Source organism: Mobula hypostoma, chromosome 1 (assembly GCF_963921235.1).
Source record: "Mobula hypostoma chromosome 1, sMobHyp1.1, whole genome shotgun sequence".
NCBI lineage: Eukaryota > Metazoa > Chordata > Chondrichthyes > Myliobatiformes > Myliobatidae > Mobula > Mobula hypostoma.
In genome coordinates, this window is record NC_086097.1 from 15,741,767 (window position 1) to 15,762,393 (window position 20,627).

Below are 20,627 nucleotides of genomic sequence, written 5' to 3' on the forward strand. Positions count from 1 at the left end.
GGGGGAGTGGGACTAAATGGGAGAATGGATCAGCTCATGATAAAATGGCGGAGCAGACTCGATGGGCCGAATGGCCGACTTCTGCTCCTTTGTCTTATGGTCTTATGGTCTACTGTATATAAACTTCTATTTATTTCTTACATGGTTTCAATCAGATCTACATCTCACCTATTTGAGATTATTGAGAGAAATAAATAACTGGCTGCTATCTACTCTTGTATTACAATAAAATGAACAATTTTTGGAAAGAAAAATGTTAACAAAATTGATTAATTTAATATTGATTTACTGAAACAGAGAATCCAGCAATCCCCCGGTAACCCTAACCTTACCACAGGATAATTTACAATGACCAATTAACCTGTAAGTCTTTAGACTGTGGGAGGAAACTGGAACATTCGGAGGAAGCCCACACAGTTATAGGGAGGGCATACAATCTCCTTATGAGCAGCAGCGGGAATAGAACCTGGGCTGTTGGTACTGTAAAGTGTTGTGCCCACTTTGTATTCACTAATATAGCAAAATATTTAATGAAAATAAACTAATTTTTTTTAAATATTAAAAACTTAGATTTCTGTTGTTAATATGGTAAAATGTAATAACTTTTAAATTCAGGAGCTTAGTGTAAGTTATACAGTATTTACATGGCATTGTTAATTTAAAAGTGTTCAGCTTAGCATAAATTCTTTGAGTTTTAAGTGGGGATTTTATTTGTTTAATTTTTCATTCTCAGAGCACAGATGTCATTGGCAAAATTAGCAATCATTGCTCATCCCTAGCTGTCCTTTGAACAAAGAAAGTGGGTAGTTGGGTTAGAGAGCAGATATAATGGCCAGGCAGATGAGGACAACAGATTTCCTCCCTGAAGGATCCCAGTAAACAAATTTATTTCATTGCAGTCCAGTAGGTTCACCCTCAGGGTCAGAAATTCAAAAATGTGAACTTGTTTTTTCTCAACTTTATGAATGGAAAATCAGTTTGTCTCTGAAGTTGTTCCATGTCACACTGAGAACATAACTGGGCACTGCAATTTGGAGTGTTGGTGTTATTTCATTTCACACTAGGAGTAGAGCTGTGTATTTCCTGATGCCATTCCCTATGTAATAGGAAGTCCATGTCTCACAGGATTGATTACATTTGGTAGCCTCCCAGATCAACCTTGTTGGATTGGAACCTCTGTAAAAGATCCGAGTAAAGCTCTTCTCATTTTCAATCATTATGCATTTAAATTAGAATCAGAACAGGCCCTCCAACTCACTAAACCACGCCACCTAGTGATTAACCCTTGCCTAATCACAGAAAATTTTACAACTACCAATTACCCTACTAACTGGCACATCTTGGGACTGTGGAAGGAAACTGGAGCACCCGGAGGAAACTCACACTCACACGAGAAGGAACATACAAACTTTCTGGAACTGAACTCCAAATTCTGACACCCTGAGATATAATAACATTGTGCTAACTGCTCCAATACTGTAGTGCCCAGATCTTTATCTTTAAATGGGATTTCAATGCAGGATTTAGGAGAAATGATTGTCAGAACTGATTAAAGTAAGATTAGAAGATTAGTTTTATTTGTCACACGTGCATCAAAACATACAGTGAAATGCATCATATGCATCAAATCAAATCAGTGAGGATTGAGCTTGGCAGACTGTAAAGGCTGATTTATACTTGTGCGTCAACTCAACGCTGTAACCTACGCAAGTGACCTACACACGTTGTGAGCTTTTATACTTGTGTGTTGGTGTGTCTGCGTCGCTCTGCAATTCGGGCACATCGCGCATGCGCACACACCTGCCCGTGCAAGGCTTCATGGTCATCGTAGTCTTTCTCGGGGTAAACAAGTTTAAAGCGAGCGTCTTTTTTCGTAAAAGCGAAATGTGTCCTCCATAATTTCGGAGGACTGTAAAGCTTTATGGGAAGCATTGCAGCCAGAGTTCCTTCCCTGCCCTTCAGTCGGCCAATGGGAAGCTATTGCAGCGTAGGAGGAAATGCGATGCTACCAGGCGGACCGATCACAATTGCTGCAGTCTGCGTTGCTGCGAGGCATAGTTACATTCTGGGACAGGTGCGCATCAGGCTACGGCGTAGAGATCCGTGTAAGCTCTGCGTAGGGTTCGTGGCAACGCCGTACTTACGGCGTCGAGTTGACGCAGAAGTATAAATCAGTCTTAAGTGTCGCCACGCTTCCAGCCTCAACATAACGTGCCCACAACTCACTAGCCCTAACCTGAACCATACTTCACTGGAATGGGGGCGGAAACGGAGTACATACAAACTCCTTATAGCCAACGGCTACCTTACAACTGGCTATTGTAAAGCGTTGCGCTAACCACTGCGCTACAAAACAGCGCTTATAAAACAGTATTCATTCAACCTTAAGTAGTTTATCCAAGTGACTGTTGGTTCCAGTAGTCTTGAGTCAATGCAGCAAAAATAACAAACTTTTATTGTAAATCCATATCAAACTGGCCGCAGGACAACTGAGATGAATTGTACCTAATAGGTTCCATATCTGAGACTGGGATTGAAGCGCATTATTTTCTAATTAAGGAGAGGTTCTGAGTTGCATTTAATGTAAAGCAGCAGGAATAAATCTGGCCTTCAATTCAAATGCGATTTGAATGCACGCATGTGTCTACAATATACATTCATCTTGTGTGGCTCTCCAAAGTGGTCAAATATAAGTACCAGAGCCAATGTTAGTACAGGGAATCGTGGGCATAGGAGAAAGCTCTCAGGCGATCTCCAACAAGCTTCTTGACAGGATTTGTACAAGTGCTGAAGCAGCTTACTGAAGTCATACCCCTACACATTTATGAGGGACCCCCTTCCCTCTGGGAAAATGACAGGAAAAGCCAGTGTATTATGTCCCAGCTGAAATCTGCCAGACCTTGTCCATGAAGAAGCTATGTTTTAATAGAACTTTCCCACTTTGTATTTACTAAGGTAGCATAATATTGAACTAAAATAAACTTAATTTGTAAAAGATCTAAGATATGTGCATTCTGCTCACTGTTATATGAAGATCAAGTGAGTTAATTTATTAAAATACATATTTCAATAAGAGTCAGAACAAACATGAGAAAATCTGCAGATGCTCGAAATTCAAGGCAAAACACAGAAATGCTGGAGGAATTCAGCAGGTCAGACAGCATCTATGGAAATGAATAAACAGTCTGATGTTGATGATGAGGGATCTCGGCCCGAAACGCTGACTGACCCACTGAGACCAATAAGACAAGGCAATGTGCAAGTGCTGGAAATCCAAGCAAAACAGATGCTGCCTGGCCTGCTGAGTTCCTCCAGCATTTTGTGTGTGTTGCTTGAGTTCAATAAGAGACTGTTTGTTAAAGTCAAACATGGTGCAAAACACTCTCCTATATGAGGTAATTATAGAAAGTACGTAGAAGCTTTAGGGAGGGTGCAGATAATGATGGTTCGATTGGAAAGCATGCCTTAAGAGGATAAATTGAGCAAGCTGGAGCTTTTTAGAGGATGAGAAGTGACTTGATTGTGGTGTAAAGTGACAAGTGTTATAGATCAAGTGGAGAGCCAGAGAAATTTTCCCAGGGTGGAAGTGGCCAATATGGGGGGGGGGGCAGGGTGGCATGATTTTAAGGTGATTGGAGGAAGGTATAGGGGGGTGTCAGAGGTAAGTTAATTACAAGAGAGTGGTGAGTGCATGGAATACTTGCCCAGGTAGTGGTAGATATATTAGGGACATTTAAGAAACTCTTATTTAGGCACATGGATGATAGAAAAATGGTGGGCTATAAAGGAGGGAAGGGTTAGATTGATCTTAGAGCACGTCAAAAGGTTGCAACAACATCATGGGCCGAAGGGCCTGTACTGTTCTATGTTCTTACGTAAATGTTGGGTGTTGACATTATAGAAAAGCAAGCACCAGGACAGTGCAACAAAATGACGTGTCGTTCTCAGTTTCTGACCCAGGTGTTTGTTCTTATTTCGAGATATCAACGAGTGCAGCTTCTCAGAGTTCCTCTGCCAGCATCAGTGTGTGAACGAGCCAGGCGACTACTACTGCATCTGCCCCCAAGGCTACACCATGTACAGCGACAACAGGAGCTGCCAAGGTAAAGCCGCTCGCCAATACCGCGTCAAGGCTGATGCTCTCTGCTGGTTTCTTGAAGGTTGTTCTCACGGGCCCATGATGGCCCTGGCTGTGGTTAAATATCATCCATCTGCAGGTGTTTACCAGAGGGCTAGGGCTGAGAGGGAGAAGAATGACTCAAAGAGAAAGGTTCCATGCTCCAACATGAAATAAAACAGGGACACAAGAGATTCTGCAGATGTTGGAAACTTGGAAACACACACACACACACACACACACACACACACACACACACACCCCAGACATCAGTTCTGGGTGCAGATCTGGTCGCCACACTATAGGAAGGATGCAATTGTGCTGGAAAAAGTGCAGAAGCTATTCACCAGGCTATTTACTGGATTGGAACACTTCAAGTATGGGAAGAGATCACTTAGGCTGGGCTTGTCTTCCCTGGAATTACAGAGGTGGAGATAGATGAAATTACAAGAGGCATAGATAGGATATGACTATAAATGTCAGAGCAAGCATGGACTTCGAGACTTTCCTACCATTCAACAAATTATAACTTCCTCACCATTTCAGAGTAAGAATCCGGTTTATTATCACTAACATATGCTGTGAAATCTGTTGTACTGTGGCAGCTGTACTGTGCAAAGCACTGAATATACTACGAGCTACAATGAATAAATGGTGCAAAAGAGGAAAAGTGAGGCAGTGTTCATTGCCCATTCAGAAATCTGATGGTCGAGGGGAAGAAGCTGTTCCTAAAATACTGAACGTAGACCTTCAGGCTTTTGTATCTCCTCTAAGATGCTAGTAATGAGAAGATTTCTCTGATATCGGACACCCCTTATTCTTAAACTGTGGCCTCTGGGTGAGTCCAGAACCAGAGGCCACAGTTTAAGAATAAGGGGTAGGCCATTTAGAATGGAGTTGTGGAAAAACGTTTTCACCCAGAGAGTGGTGGATATATGGAATGCTGTGCCCCAGAAGGCTGTGGAGGCCAAGTCTCTGGATGCTTTCAAGAAAGAGATGGATGGAGCTCTTAAAGATAGTGGAATCAAAGGTTATGGAGATAAGGCAGGAACTGGATACTGATTGTGGATGATCAGCCATGATCACAGTGAATGGCGGTGCTGGCTCAAAGGGCTGAATGGCCTACTCCTGCACCTTTTGTCTATTGTCTATTGAATGTCTGAACCTTTACACCACCTGTAATGGAGAATCCTTAAGATTTACCATCCTCTGAGTAAAGATATTTCTCCTCATTTCTTGGCCAACCCTTTATTTTGACGCTGTGACAGCTAGTTCTAGAATTCATGATCAATGGAAACATCTTCTCTACGTCCATCCTCCAGGTCCTTGGTCAGTCCAAACAACTCACCACATCCACCCTCTGCATATTTTGTATGTTTCAATGAGGTCACCTCTCATTCTTCTCCCACTAAAGGGCTGAGACCTAGCCTACTTACTCATTCTCTCCTCATGCGAAAATCCTGCCACCCCACCAATTATGTTGAATCTTCACTGCTATCTGTCACACCTCTCAAATTGCAGATGCCCTCGTTCCTCATGATTCTTTAATCTCCAGTGTTCCAATTTGTAGCCAGGAACTTTGAATCATTCGTGGGTTGAGTATTTGTTCATGTAGATGAATCCACGACCTGTCTATCACAAATCTCACAATGCACCTTTTCCACTTGTATTATTGCTCCGGAAGAAGAAAAAGATGGCGCCTGTTGTGTTCTTTACACATACAGTGGGTTACTAAGAACAAACCATATTCTGGAAGAATTAAAACTAGTATGTTTATTTACAACAGCAAACAGCAAGCACATCTTTAACATACAGTTTTTAGATCATTCTGTCATTTCTATGCATGCTCCGAACTCCGTCCAATCACATTCTTACACGTGACCCCAGCACCAACGAACAATGCTACCACGGGCAAAGTTCTCCAGATGGTGCACAAAGCTCTTTCTTTCACTTATTTTACATCTTCTTTTTCTTTTAAATGTGGTTCTGGTGCTGTTGGAGCCCGTGATCTATAGTTTGGTATGTGTTTTTGGGGTGATTGAATGATCTAGTGCTTTGGAGGTTCCAGGAGGTGAGCAGCCTCGAGGCTAAGTTGCTTAGAGATGGGACGTGAGCCCATGACTCCATTTCTCATCAATCTCACCGATTAAAGTGTCGAGGAAGATTGAAACATTAAGGCAACCGCGGAAAGCGAGCAAGTGTTCAGGCCGTCTACCAGCCTCTTGCTGGCTGCTGCAAGAGGAAGGTGAATGCGTGCAATGGTCTCTCACTTGTTGCTCCTGGAAGAAATTCCCTGTGTTTGAATGATCTCTCTTTCCCTCAGTGCTGTCGGAGGATGGTACCGATATTCCAGGCCTGAAGTTTGTAGACTGGACTAATGAACACTGAACTAAACTGAATATGGACGCTTTCAATGTTGTGTTTTATTTTCTGTGTTTTTGCTCATTCTTTCTTGTTGCCATTTGTGTGAATTGTTTTTCTTTGCATGTGGGGGGGGCGGAGTGGGGCTGATGTTTTTCTTTGAACTAGTTCCATGGTTGTCTTTGTTTTGTGGCTGTCTGTGGGAAGACAAATCTTGGGGTTGTATGCACACTTTGACAATAAATCCTTTGAATTTTATACTGTACAGTGCTGTGCAAAAGTCTTAGGTACCCTAGATTTTTTATATGGTTTCAGGTGGCAAGTCCTCCACAGAGTCCTAATCTCAACGTCATTGAGGCTGTCTGGGATTACATGGAGAGACAGAAGCAAGCGAGGCAGCTAAAGTCTGCAGAATTGTGGCAAGTTCCCTAAGATGCTTGGAACAGCCTACCAGCCGATTTTCTTACAAAACTGCATGACAGTGTACCTAAGGGAATTGATGCAGTTTTAAAAGCAAGGGGTGGTCACACCAAATTTTGATCTGATTTAGTACTTTTACTGTTTACTGCTCTTTATAGTAATTTTTTTGATATTTAGAAACTTTTCATTTGATTATTTAATTGCAGATCTTTTTCCACGTGCCTAACACTTTTGCACGGTACTGTATCAGATTTTCATTTAATGTTTTAAGAAACGCTGGAGGATGAGCAGAGTCTAGAGCATAAGTGGGGAGGATTGCAAGCTCAGGCTAGATAATGAGACACAAGACTGCAGCTGCCAGAGCAACTAACAATCTGCTGGAGGAATTTAGCAGGTCGAGCAGCAAAAAGTCCCCAGCAGACTGTCTGCTGCTCCAGGAAATCAGAACATTTGATTTTGCAGTTGGTGCCGGAGAAAATCGTTGGGACAAGTCAAGCTGTGTGGTATTGATCTGAAATGAGCTGAAATGTTCACCAAGATGTCCAGCTCTACGCCCATTTTACAGGGGCAGATCCCACGGCATGCTCTGCAGAGTTGAGAGTGTGGGACAATATTTGAAATGTTTCCTGTTCTTTAGATATCGATGAGTGTGAGACGGGTAACCACACTTGCCAAGAAGAACAAATCTGCTTCAACATTCCAGGGACGTACAAGTGCCTGGACCCGGTGCGCTGCCAGGATCCCTACATACAGCTGAATGAAAAGTAAGAACTCTGATGGGCAGCTACATGGCAAAGCAGCATATTAGCTAAGAGGGAACTCAAGCTCGTTAGGAGACAGGAAGCTGAATATTATGCTCCATAATGTTTTGCTGCATGTTATAGTTTAGTCCTGAACACTACAGCATGGAAAAGGGCCTTTCAGCACATCTAAACTGTGCTGAACTATTAACCTGCCTAGTCCCATCTACCTGCACCTGGATCATAGCTCTCCATACTCCTCCCATCCAAGTAACCATCTAAGTTACTTTTAAATGTTGAAATCAAACCCAGATCTATTACGTGCACTGGCAGCTTTTTCCACATTCTCACCACCCTCTGAGTGAAGAAGTTTACCCTCGTATTCCGCTTAAATAGTTCACCTTTCTCCCTTAACCCATGACCTCTAGCTCTAGTCTCACCCAACCTCAGTGGAAAAAGTCTGATTGCATTTACCCTTTCTATATCCTTCATAATTTTATATACCTCTACCAAATCTCCCCTCTTTCTTCTACGCTCTAGAGAATAAAGTTCTAACCTATTCAACCTTTCCCTATAACTCAAGTCCTCAAGTCATGGTAGTGCCCTTGTAAATTTTCTCTGCATGCTTTCAATCTTGTTGATATTGTTCTAGTAGGTAGGCAACTGAAACAACATACACAATACTCCAAATTAGTCCACACTAGCGTCTTATACAGCTTCAACACAACATCCCAACTCCTGTACTAAATACTTTGATTTGTGAAGGACAAGGTGCCAAAAGTTTTCTTTATGACCTTAATCTACTTTCAAGGAATTATGGATCTGTATTCCCATATCCCTCTGTTCTACCGCAATCCTCAGCAATTCTTTCCTATGCCAGGATATGGCGTTCTCCATTCAATGGATTCTGGGTTTGTTATTCATTTGCGCTGTATCCATTCGCCTTCCCAGATTTCACATTACTTTAATTCAAACACAAGTAGAGCCAATGCCTTGCAGCACCAGAGTCCTATGTTCGATCCTGACCTCGGGCCTTGCCTGCGTGGAGTTACTTTGTTCTCCTTGGGGGTTTCCTCTGGGTGCTCTAGTTTCCTACCCCATCCCAAAATTGTGAGAATTGATAGGTTCATTGGCGACTGTGAATTCCCCTTGGTGTGTAAGTGAACGGTGGAATCTGGGATGTGGGGGGGTGTAGTTGATGGGGATATGGCCTCAGTAAAATGATATTAATTTAAAACTGGCGTGGATAAGTATTTAACTGTCAGCATAGACTTGATAGGATGAAGAGGCCTGTTTCAGTGTCACTATTAACCTACAACAAGAGCACAAGCCGACCTCATCCATCATCCATGTTCCTCAGGTATTGTTTACTACTCAGGCCATCCTAATGCCAACAAAAGAAGCCATGGGAGGCAGAAAGGCCTAGTAATCCCATCATAAGGGCAGGCCTAAGAAAGCACTGACCATGAAATAACTGTGACTAAAGAATTGTTAACCATCAGGGGCCTCCCATTACGTTCAGTAACATTCAAAATTATTGAAAATAGTTATAAAATTCCTGTTTTTTAAAAAACAGAACAATTAAAACTAATAAGAACTATTAAATTATGAAGTAAACTCGATTAATCCAAAGAAATAATGATTAGCTTGTACTTACATTTCTTCTTTGCAGCCATTCCTCTTCTTTCCAATACCTACTGTTCCTGTGATCGATTTATTGGATTTTATTCTTGTCAATAGGAATCAACATATTTTAATTCTTATTTTTATACAGTACATAGTATTACAGTAAAGCTTCCAGGGAACCTGATCACCTTAAAGAGAGCACAGGAAGTAGACCAAGGTCAGAGAGGGCAGAAAATGGCCTTCTGCTGTCATTGAAAGGGAGCATGGGAGTTGTGTATTAATATTTCAATAATATTTGTGTAATCTTGTTTATATATTGGTTGGCCATTTAAATAATTCATTGTGGGTTATATGTATAAATATATGATTTGCATACATTATCACATTATTATGATACAGGCGCGCCTTTACGTAACCTCAAAGTTAGACCTGTATTTCGGACTCCCATGTCTTCTTTTGAATTAGATTAATGTTTTGAAGTTACATGATGAATAAACTGTCAACATTTTGGGCTGAGACCCTTCTTCAGGTCCTATTGTAGCACACACAAAATTCTGAAGAAAATCAGCAGGTCAGCGGGTCAGACAGCATCTATGGAAATGAATGAACAGCTGAAGTTTCAGGCCGAGATTCTTCATCAGAACCTGAAGAAGGGTCTCCGCCCAAAATGTCAACTATATATATAGATATAGATAGATAGGGGAGGTAGTGTTCGTAGACCGTTAAAAAATATGATAGCAGAGGTGAAGAAGCTACTCCTAAAATGTGGAGGCTACCTCTTCAGGCTCCTGTGGTCCTCCCTGATGGTAGTAACGGAAGAGGGCATGTCCCGGATAGTGACCATCCTTAATAATGGATGCCACCTTCTTGGGGCACCACCTTTTGAAGATGTCCTCGATGGTGGAGGTGGTTATGCCTGTGATAGAACCAGCTGAGTTTGTGACCCCCAGCAGCCTCTTTCAATCCTGCACGTTGGAGCCTTCGTACCAGCTCCCGGTCAGAATGCTCTCACCACACACCTGTAGGAATTTGCCGGAGTCTTTGATGCCATTGTGAACCAAATAAGCATGGACTTCTCTGTTGCGGCTACAATGAGAGGAATTCATTGTAAAATCCATTAATTATTGTATTCTCCCTGTGTTACAGTCGGTGCATGTGCCATGGAGACAACCCTGGATGCACAGATCAGCCATTCACCATTCTGTACAAATACATGGACATGGTGTCGGGAAGGAGCGTCCCCTCAGATGTCTTCCAGATGCAGGCCACAGCCCGCTATCCCGGAGCATACTACATCTTCCAGATCAAATCCGGGAATGAAGGCAGAGAGTTCTACATGAGGGTAAGCGGTGGCTTCTGTCATTACACTGAACAACGCTACTACTGATCCAGAATGAAAATGGGAACTTTTTACTAGTAATAAAATTCTGTAGCAAACACAGCTAGCCTAACCCCTCCACAACACCATCCCCCCACCTTAAATTTGAATCAAAATATATTTTACACCAACTTTATTACCCAGTCTTCTTTAAACTCTTTAAAGGCGGGTTCTTTGGCACTCTGTGAGTTCACATGCCTATAACTACTGATGAAACTCAAAGCCAGGAGACACAAAAAAGTTGGAAATCAAACTACCCCTTTATTCAGTAAAAACACGCAACTACAAAATCTGAAACTCAAAGCTCAACTGTACATCCCAAAGCATGACTGTTTAAATGGTTTACCAAAGAACACTCAAGAGGTTGATTGGAATAATGACCAATCCGTGAAAGTCAGCTTGGAATTAGTTGTCTGCTGACCAATAGGCATTGGTTGTTTTGGCTCACCATAACACCGTCTGGTGTCTCCAGCTGAAAGTGGTCACTTCAGGCATCGTTCCTTCATCATAGCCACTTCTCCACCCTCTGAACCCACTTACACTTCATCCAGACGGATGACTGTAGTCATTGCTGAGGCCATACTTGGAGCAGTTTTTACACATTTGGTCACCCTGATATACGAAAGACATTGTCAGGCTGGAGAAGGCACAGAAGACACTTACAAGGATGCTGTCTAGAGTATAGGGCCTGAGTTATAGGGAAGGGTTGGCTACGCTGGATCTTTATTCCCTGGAATGCAGGAGAATAAGAGGAGAACTCAGAGATTTATATAATCATGAGGGATATGAATTTGATGGGTGGTCAGTCTTTTCTCCAGGGCTAAGGATTAAAAAACTAGAGGGGCACAGATACAGGATAAAAGAGATGAGATTAAAGAGCGGTAACTGGTTTTCATAGAAGGTAGTGAGTACCTGGAATGAGCTGCCAGTACAAGTGGTCTTGACGAGTTCAATGCCATATTTAAGACGCATTTGGATAGGTACATGGAGTGGAGGAGCTTGGAGGATTATGGGTCAATGGTGGTCAATTGTGGTTGGCATGGACCAGTTGGTCTTAAAGAAATCTAGCAGGGATGATGTTGGGGTTGGTATGGACCAGTTGGGCTGAAAGTGAACTAGCAGGGATGATGTTGGGGTTGGTATGGACCAGGTGGTCTGAGAGAGGACTAGCAGGGTTGATGTTGGGGTTGGCATGGACCAGATGGTCTGAAAGAGGACTAGCAGGAAGATGATGGGGTTGGTATGGACCAATTGGTCTGAAAGAGATCTAGCAGGGTTGATGTTGGGGTTGGCATGGACCAGATGGTCTGAAAGAGGACTAGCAGGGACGATGTTGGGGTTGGCATGGACCAGTTGGTCTGAAAGAGATCTAGCAGGGATGATGTTGGGGTTGGTATAGACCAGTTGGTCTGAAAGAGATCTAGCAGGGATGATGTTGGGGTTAGCATGGACCAGATAGGTTGAAAAGCCTGTCTTACTTCCTCCTGATTCAGGGTACACCTTGCACAAATCCAAATAATGATGCCAGCCTTCCAGAAACTTCCTGGTGTATCTCAGAATCAGTCAGAATTGGAAGACAGCGAAAAACCGAGAGAGAAAATACTTGCAGGTTCTGATTGCAGAGGACTCTTGCGGTCCAAGTGCATAGCTGACTGAAAGTGGCGGCAGAATTCAATCCGGTGGTTAGGACAGCGTATGACATGATTGCCATTATTGGGCAATGCCCTGAGTCAAAAAGAAACATATGCACAATAATGAGAAACAATGAGAGAACAGTTTGCCTGAAGTTGAATAATTTGACATTAGTTCCTGAGGGTCATAAAGCAGCAATTCACTTGCACTTGTTCCTGCCTAGTCTACTGCACTGGCATTCACAACATCGCCTCAGAAGATAAGGAGTTGTTCCTCTAGATTTTGTTGAGCAACAGTAGGGGCCCCAGACAGGCAATTTGTGACAGGAGTGGGATTGAGGATTAAAGTGGCTTGCTGCAGGAAGATCAGGGGTTTCCCCTGTGGGCAGAGCCTGTATTTTGTTTCTCCAGTGTAGAGACCACATTGTGAACACCAAATGCAGTGGATGAGATTCGATGAAGTTCAGGGGAATCGCTGCTTTGTCTGAAATGAATGTTTGAGTGCCTGGATGGCGGGAAGGACAGAGGTGATTGAACAGGTCCGGCCTCAACTTTGGTTGCATGGGAAGCTGCCATGACACTTGCTTCTTCCAATTTAGTCCACTGCATTCAGTGTCCGCAAGGGCTGCATTCTTCCAGCATTTTCAGGTTTCCATGTAGTCTGAATGGTTTGTTAATATCATTACTAAATAAGATTTTCGCTTTCTTCACAAACCTGCAGCAAACTGGGCCCGTCAGTGCTACAGTGGTGATGACCCGTCCAATTAGAGGGCCTCGAGACATTGTGTTGGACCTGGAGATGGTCACCGTGAACACCGTCATCAACTTTCGCGGGAGTTCAGTAATCAGACTGACAATCTTTATATCTGAATACACGTTTTAAAGCCGTTGGGTTTCCCAGGGCTAGAGGTTCTACATCTATGTTTTATTGAGTGAATGTGTCACTGTTGTTGCTAAGGCAGAAAGCTGCTTTCGATAATACATTGTAACTGTATAGATTCTTAATTCTGTCTGCTTTTCTCCCCTGGCTGGGTCAGAGTTATTGTACAGCTACCCATGAATAGAAATGCGATGCCTTCAAGCAGCAGTATATTCAGGAAGGCATTGTGATGTCCTTAGCCCTTGTTTATCCATTAGGATGTAAGACATAGGAGCAGAATTAGATCTTTCGGCCTAGTGAGTCTGCTCCAACATTTGATCGTGGCTGATTTATCTGCCCTCTCATCCCCATTCTCCTGTCTTCCCCCCATGACCTTTGGCACCCTTATGTCAATCAAGGATGACAACAGTATATAAAAGGCTAGAGAGAATTGTCAAGAGCAATTTTTATAATATATACGTATTTGAGTTTTGTGAAATAGTTGGCATAATTAAGGCTAATTTTATGATCCGTCAGTCACTACAGTGAGAACTAGTTGGCCCTCTCCCTGATTGTTGCAATTCCGAAAACAAAAGAGCAAATCTCAATGGCATTAGTTAGGTAATCCCAGGACTTCGCCCAGGTAGAAATGAAATAACAAAAACCTAATACTCTGCGACGTGGCAGACAACAATCTCATGAGCAGCGCAAGTGTGACCTGCAAGCTCAATTTCAACATTTAAGAGAAGTTTGGATAGGTACATAGATGATAGGGATATGGAGGGCTCTGGTCTCAGTGTAGGTCAGTGGGATTAGGCAGTTTAAATGGTTCAGTATGCACCAGATGGGCCAAGTGGCCTGTTTCTGTGCTGTACTTTTCTATGACTCTGTGACTCTATGGCATTGACACCCCTATCCTTGTTAGTGGTAAATGCTGTAGGGGTTGAGATGTGCCCTTAAGGGTCCAAGTCCAAGTCTTTGGACTGAGAAGAGCACAAAATCATTACCTAACTTTTGTGACAGATGATATCCTCACTATCATTGTCCGCACAACACTGAACAATCTCCATACCCACACCTACATGATTAATCATTAGTTACACCCTTCAGGTTGAATAGAGTTTTGATAAATTATGAACTTTGTTGTATATAGAAGAATTATGGTTCCACAAGCAGCCTGGTATAGTGTGTTATACTCTGAGATCATTACGAGCATTATAACAGGGGTTACCCATTATTAAGGACATTGTAGTTCGAAGAAGACAGTACAAAGTCCCAGGGGAGAATTTTTTTTCTTATCTTGTATTTCACATTTTGTGAAGGAGAAGTGGAAGTGGAGTTAACAAATATTAAATCAAAAAGAAAGATAAGACCCTGGATAAGAAAGAGGAAGGGAATTAGTGGGCTTGCTCCTTCAGTCACCCAGAACAGTCGCAGAGTTCATAAACAAGAAGCTGGAAAATCCAGAGTAACACACACACAATGCAGGAGGAACTCGCCAAGTCAGGGAGCATCTGTGGAATTAAATAAAGAGTCAGCGCTTCGGGCTGGGGCCCGAAGAAATGTCAACTTTTTATTTTATTCCTTTCCATAGAAGCTGCTCAGCCACTGAGCCACAGTGTACTACAGTGTAGAGGGAGGGTGAATCAATATCTACATACCAAGATCAGTCCCTGAATAACACAAAGATTCATGTATTTGTCCTGCAGCTCAAAACTCTGGAATCTGACATCTGCAGTTAATAAATGCCCAACACAATGCTGTCAGGCATAATATCACAAAAGGTTTCAGATGCCTCAGTCACCGTGAGACATTGATCATCTCATCTGCATTACTTCAAATCTGCGCTCTTTGCCTTCAGATATTTTCCTTTTGTTCAAAGCAACGGGTATCTATATTAATCACAGAAACCTGGAGCCACCCTGTAAAATCCTAAACAAGCATGGTGACTCATAAAGAGCTTAATGGCAGACTATTATATTGCCACCCATATTACACGTTGCTTCAGGCAGTAACAAGTGGCCTGATTCTGCAGCAGATAAAACACTGAAGTCATGGAACGACGTTGGTTAATTAATTTCACCCAACTAACAATACATCCTTATTGTCTCAAGTATGTCACCATTTTGTAAAGCAAACTCTTCTATAGTTCTTCCTAGCATCTGCTATCTTCCTAACTTGGTTCTCAATTTGTGATGTTGTAACAACAACAATAACTTGACCTAATGTCCCACCTCTAATGTAGTGAAATGTTCCAGGACGCTGAACAGAATTGTTGCCGAGTGAGGTTATTTGACAGCGAAATGAGGGCGGATAGTGAAAGGCTCAATCAAAAGGGTAGCTTGGTCAGACCTTTTAAAGGAGCTGAGCGAGGCAAGTAGTTAGAGGTCCTTAAGACCCTTCAAAGTTCAAAGTAAATTTATTATATGTCACTGAATCCTACCTTCAGATTTGATTTCATGAAGACATTTACAGGAAAATAAAGAAATACAATTGAATTTATGAATGACTATAAATAACAAAGACTGACAAACAACCATTGTGCAAAAGGAGACAAATTGTTCAAGTAATAAAAAAAAGAGTAAAAGATAACACTGAGTTGTAGAGTCCTTGCAAGAGAGTCCATAGGCTGTGGAGTCAGCGAAGTTATCTATGCTGGATCAGGACCCTGATGGTTGGAGGGTGTAAACAGTTCCCGAACCTGGCGCTGTGGGACCTACCTCCTGCCCGATCGCCGTAGCGAGAAGAAAGCACGGCCTGGTTGCTGTTCTCGCTGGTTGGAGTTCAAATCAGGTCCACATTCTCAGGATCTAGATTAGATTAGATTATGAGAACACTCAGTCCTCTTTTTATTGTCATTTAGAAATGCATACATGCATTAAGAAATGATACAATGTTTCTCTGGAGTGATATCACAGAAAACAGGACAAACCAAAGACTAACACTGACAGAACCACATAATTATAACATATAGTTACAGTAGTGCAAAGCAATACAATAATTTGATGAAGAACAAACCATGGGCATGGTAAATAAAGTCTCAAAAGTCCCCGAGTCGATCGACTCCCGAGTCCCCAATAGCAGGCGGCAAAAGGGAGAAACTCCCTGCCATAAACCTCCAGGCACCAACAACTGCCGATGCCTTGGAAGCAGCCGACCACAACCAACACTGAGTCCATCCGTCTGAAAACTTCGAGCTTCCGACCAGCCTCTCCGATACAGCCTCCCGAGCGCCTTTGACTTCACCCCGGCCGCTGAAACACGCAAAGCCGAGGATTTCGGGGCCTTCAGCTCCGGAGATTCCGATTACCACACAGTAGCAGCGGCAGCGAAACGGACATTTCAGAACTTTTCCAGATGTTCCTCCGTGCTCTCACATCTGTCACCATCAAATCAGGATTGTGCACGGTCCCCTACTTGACAGATAACAGACATCATCACTAAAGTGGCCGCGTGCACTGCCGTCGCGCCGCCATCTTCTCCTCCCTCCCTTCTAGAAGGTTTATGTGAGTGTAAGAAGTTAAGAGGGATGAGGGATTGATAGTGGAGATTGAACTGGTAGTAAGACCACATGACTATACGACATTGGAGCAGAATTAGGCCATTCGGTCCATTGAGTCTACTCCACCATAGCATCATGGCTGATTTATTACCCCTCTCATCCCCATTCTCCTGCCTTCTCCCCATGACCTTTGATGCCCTGACTAATCAAGAACCTACCAACCTCTGCTTTAAATATGCCCAATGACTTTGCCGCCAAGCTGTCCATGGCAAGCACTGTGTAGTGTGTGCATGGGTCTTGGAGCTACAAAACACAGATGTTTGGAGGAGACCAAGTTTATGTAGGATGGTGTTCCACCAGAATAATCTTATCCATCAGCTCCAATCGTCGTGGTTTCCATGCCATTGGAATCAGTTGGTTGATTTGTGAAGTATCATGTGCTTCTTGGAGTGCAACATCAAGTGCACATTAAACAAATACACGCACAGGCGTCTTCACCCTGTGGGCCACTTCCTCAGAACGAAGACCATAACCCTCAACCTCGAGGGATAGCCACGACAATGACAACAGGTAACAAAGCCATAGATAAGACCACCCAGTAACCATTTGAACTGAGACACCAATAGGGTTAGCAATGTTACGGAGAGAGGTAGACTTACAAAGATGTGCCAAATGGCCTAATTCTGCTCCTATGTCTTATGGTCTTATCTCAGCACTCAAACCCTCCCAGTGGTACAACCAGTCTAGGCCAGCTTCATTCAGCCTTCTGGATGGCCAGAGAGCTGAATGTGTGGCAGGACCAAAGACAATGGCTGCCAACTTCACCATATTTATTCATTGTATATTTCTGCTTAACAAATCTGAGGCAGTGCAGTAGCTCACAGAGGTGCCAGACAGAAAGAACCAAGAGTCAACAGGGGAGACGAGAAAGTGTCCTTGAATGATATCGGCAAACATTAGAATACAGATGATAATCGAAAGCCCAAAGGGTGGATCCATGGAAGATTGAGAGCTCCACTCCAGCATAGTGAGTACCATGACGCTATTACAGCTTGGAGTGTTGGACTTCGGAATTCAATTCTGACAGTGTCCATAAGGAGGTTGTACATCCTCCCCGTTGAACGAGAGGGTTTCCACCGGGTGCTCTGGTTTCCTCCCACAGTCCAAAGATACACCGTTATCAGGTTAATTGGTCATTGTCAATTAGGCTAGGGTTAACTAGGAGAGTTGCTGAGTGGTGCAGATTGATAGGCCTGTTCTACGCAGTGTCTCTTAAATAAATAAAATAACATAGACAATCTGAAGGTAACGACAAAGGAATGAGCAGAGAATTCTTCATGGGCGTTGCCCTGGCTACCTTTTGGTAAGAATGAAACCAAGAGAGACCGGCTCTATCTGACTGGAGGAAGAAGAGATTCAGGCCAACAGACTTGGAAGGATAGGTTACCACTGACACAGATTGTAATGAACGCCATTCACGATTTTGATAAGCCAGTTCAATGCTGTGACAAGGCCAGGTCCTTTGATCTCTCTCTCTCTCTCCCTTCCTTTACAATGACAGAAAATGATCAGGATCCAGAAACTCGTTGTTAATAAGAAAATAGCCTAAAAATATGTAAAAGTAGTATTTAATGTGATTTTTAAATTGATAAAACTGTTTATATTATAAAAAATTGACTGAAATATCTTTCTTATACAATGGAATTTGTAATATACTTATTTATTTAGGAATATAACACGGAGTATGTCCTTCCTGTCCTTCAAGCCACACCTCCCCAGCAAACCCTCTCCCTTTTCTTTTGCCTGTTATACTGCGGGCAGAGGACAGCAATGAAGGTTTTCCGTCTGTGGTGTGTCAGGGCTTTCTTCATCATGCCAGTAGCTTCCTCTCAATATTCGCCACTGTCAGGCATTCAAGTCATGGGTGGAGACTCAGGAATACCATTGGACTCAGACATAGAAGGATTTTTCATTGCTGTTTCCATAACAATTTTGTTTTACCGGTCAGGGTTGTTAGCCCTGAGCTGAACCCCCAAACCTGGAGGACCAGTGACCACTCTCAGTCTGACCTCTACCCTTTGACCTGTTTGGCATGAGTGACCCTACCAAGAGCCAAAGCATAAACTCCTGACTTTATGGTGGGCTCCAGCCAACGTAGCTCTCCAGGTCATTGAGGTATGTAAGGCTCCAAGCTTGTAGTCCTCTTGCAGGCCCACACAACCCCACAGCCCTGATTAACGCTAACCTAATCACAACACCCATTTAACCTGCCCGGTACATCTTCGGACTGTGGGAGGAAACCGGAGCACCCAGTGGAAACACAGGTATTCCACAGCAAGGATGTACAGACATTCCTGACAGAACGGCGCCGGAATTGAACTTCGAGTTCCGGAAGGCCCCAACTTGTATTGGTATTGCACTAACTGTTATGCTACTGTGGCACCCAATGGTATAACCATTTAAAATACATGGACAGGGACATTGTTGAAACTCAGTCAGAAACGCAATTTCCATAAATCCCCTTTCTTATCCAGAGACTTCATTGAAGCAGGAATCCTTATCAGTCAAACAATGTTTAAGGATCTTTTTGTTATTCAAGTGTGTTTACAAATAGAAAAGACAAACTGAGCCCATCAGCACACAGAAAAAAATGATAATGAATCTTCTCAATGAGATTTTTAAAATGAAAAACAATCATATACAGTTGAACAGACATTTTTTACCTATAGGAAGAAGTCAAAGTTGAGTTTATTGTCATTTGCACAAGTGCAGGTATGCACAGGTACAATAAAAATCTTACTTGTGGCAGCATCACAACCACATAACACCAGAGCATTCGAAACAGAAACATAAATAAAATATACGTCATTTTTTACAAGAAAAACACAATTAGAACAAAAAAAGCTTTCATTTTGGAGCAAAGTGGTCATAAATTTGCTAAACTGTGGAGATTGCATTATTTCGGTCAGGAATGGAATGGTTGAGGAGAGTAGCTGTTCCTGAGTTTCTGCTGTGAGACTTCAAACTTCTGTACCTCCTGCCCAATGGAAATGATATATATCCAAATATTGTATATCGACATGAAACTTTGGGAAGGCTATTTGTTTCCTCATCTGGATGGTACCTAGTCCTCCCACTTGAGAAGAATGGAACTCGTCCAGAGTAATGTTATGCATATCATAGTCCTGATGCAGGATGGCAACCAGAGATGTTGTCCTCCCCTCAGCTTCACTGATGCTGAATTTCTCCTGCATTTTGTCCTTTGCTCCATCTTCCAGCATCTGCTGTCTCTTACTTTCTCCACGGGTGCACGTTTCTGGTGAACCAATGGGGAAATCAATCTCCCCAGTTGCCAGTGGGGGAGTTTTGTTCTCCCTATCACACGACTCTCCCAAAATGCCGTTCTGTAAAAGTCTGGTTAGATCACATCCTGAGTACTGTTGCAGTTCTGATCGTCTCGTTATCAGAGAGATGCGCAAACTTTAAAGAGGGTGCAGACGGGATTTACCAAGATGCTGCCTGGATTAGAGAGCATGGCCTAATGGGGAAAGGTTGAGCGAGGTAGGACTTCCCTCTTTAGAGCAAAGGAGGACGAGAGATAACTTGGTAGAGATGTATACGACGACAAGAGGCATAGATCGAGTGGGCAGACAGAGACTTTTTCCCAGGGTTATCTGTTAGAGGAGAAAAGTTTAAAGGAGATGGCACAGGTGTGGTAAGTGCTGAGAATGTACTGCTGGAAGTGGTTATCAACATCATTATGTGTCGTGTTGTATGACATCATTATAATGTGCCATGTTGTACGACGTAGGCAGTCATGGTCTGTCCATGACTATGACTGTTCTTGGTAATTTTTTCTACGGAAGTAGTTTGCCACTGCCTTCTTCTGGGCAGTGTCTTTACAAGATAGGTAACCCCAGCCATTATCAATGCTCTTCAGAGATTGTCTGTCGTCATCCATGGTCGCATAATCAGGTCTTGTTATATGCACCA

General features: G+C 42.9%; 1 protein-coding gene across 1 annotated transcript in view; it reads left to right on the plus strand.

Moving 5' to 3' along the window:
• The window catches only part of fbln5 (fibulin 5), a 121,285-nt gene extending 103,053 nt beyond the window's left edge, over positions 1–18,232 (plus strand). Inside the window, exons 8-11 of the mRNA XM_063043816.1 lie at positions 3,981–4,103; positions 7,536–7,662; positions 10,411–10,606; positions 12,995–18,232. Coding sequence (XP_062899886.1) covers positions 3,981–4,103; positions 7,536–7,662; positions 10,411–10,606; positions 12,995–13,156 — 608 coding nt within the window. The 3' untranslated portion in view covers positions 13,157–18,232. The remainder of the gene's footprint in view (positions 1–3,980; positions 4,104–7,535; positions 7,663–10,410; positions 10,607–12,994) is intronic.
• The last annotated feature ends 2,395 nt before the right edge of the window (positions 18,233–20,627 follow it).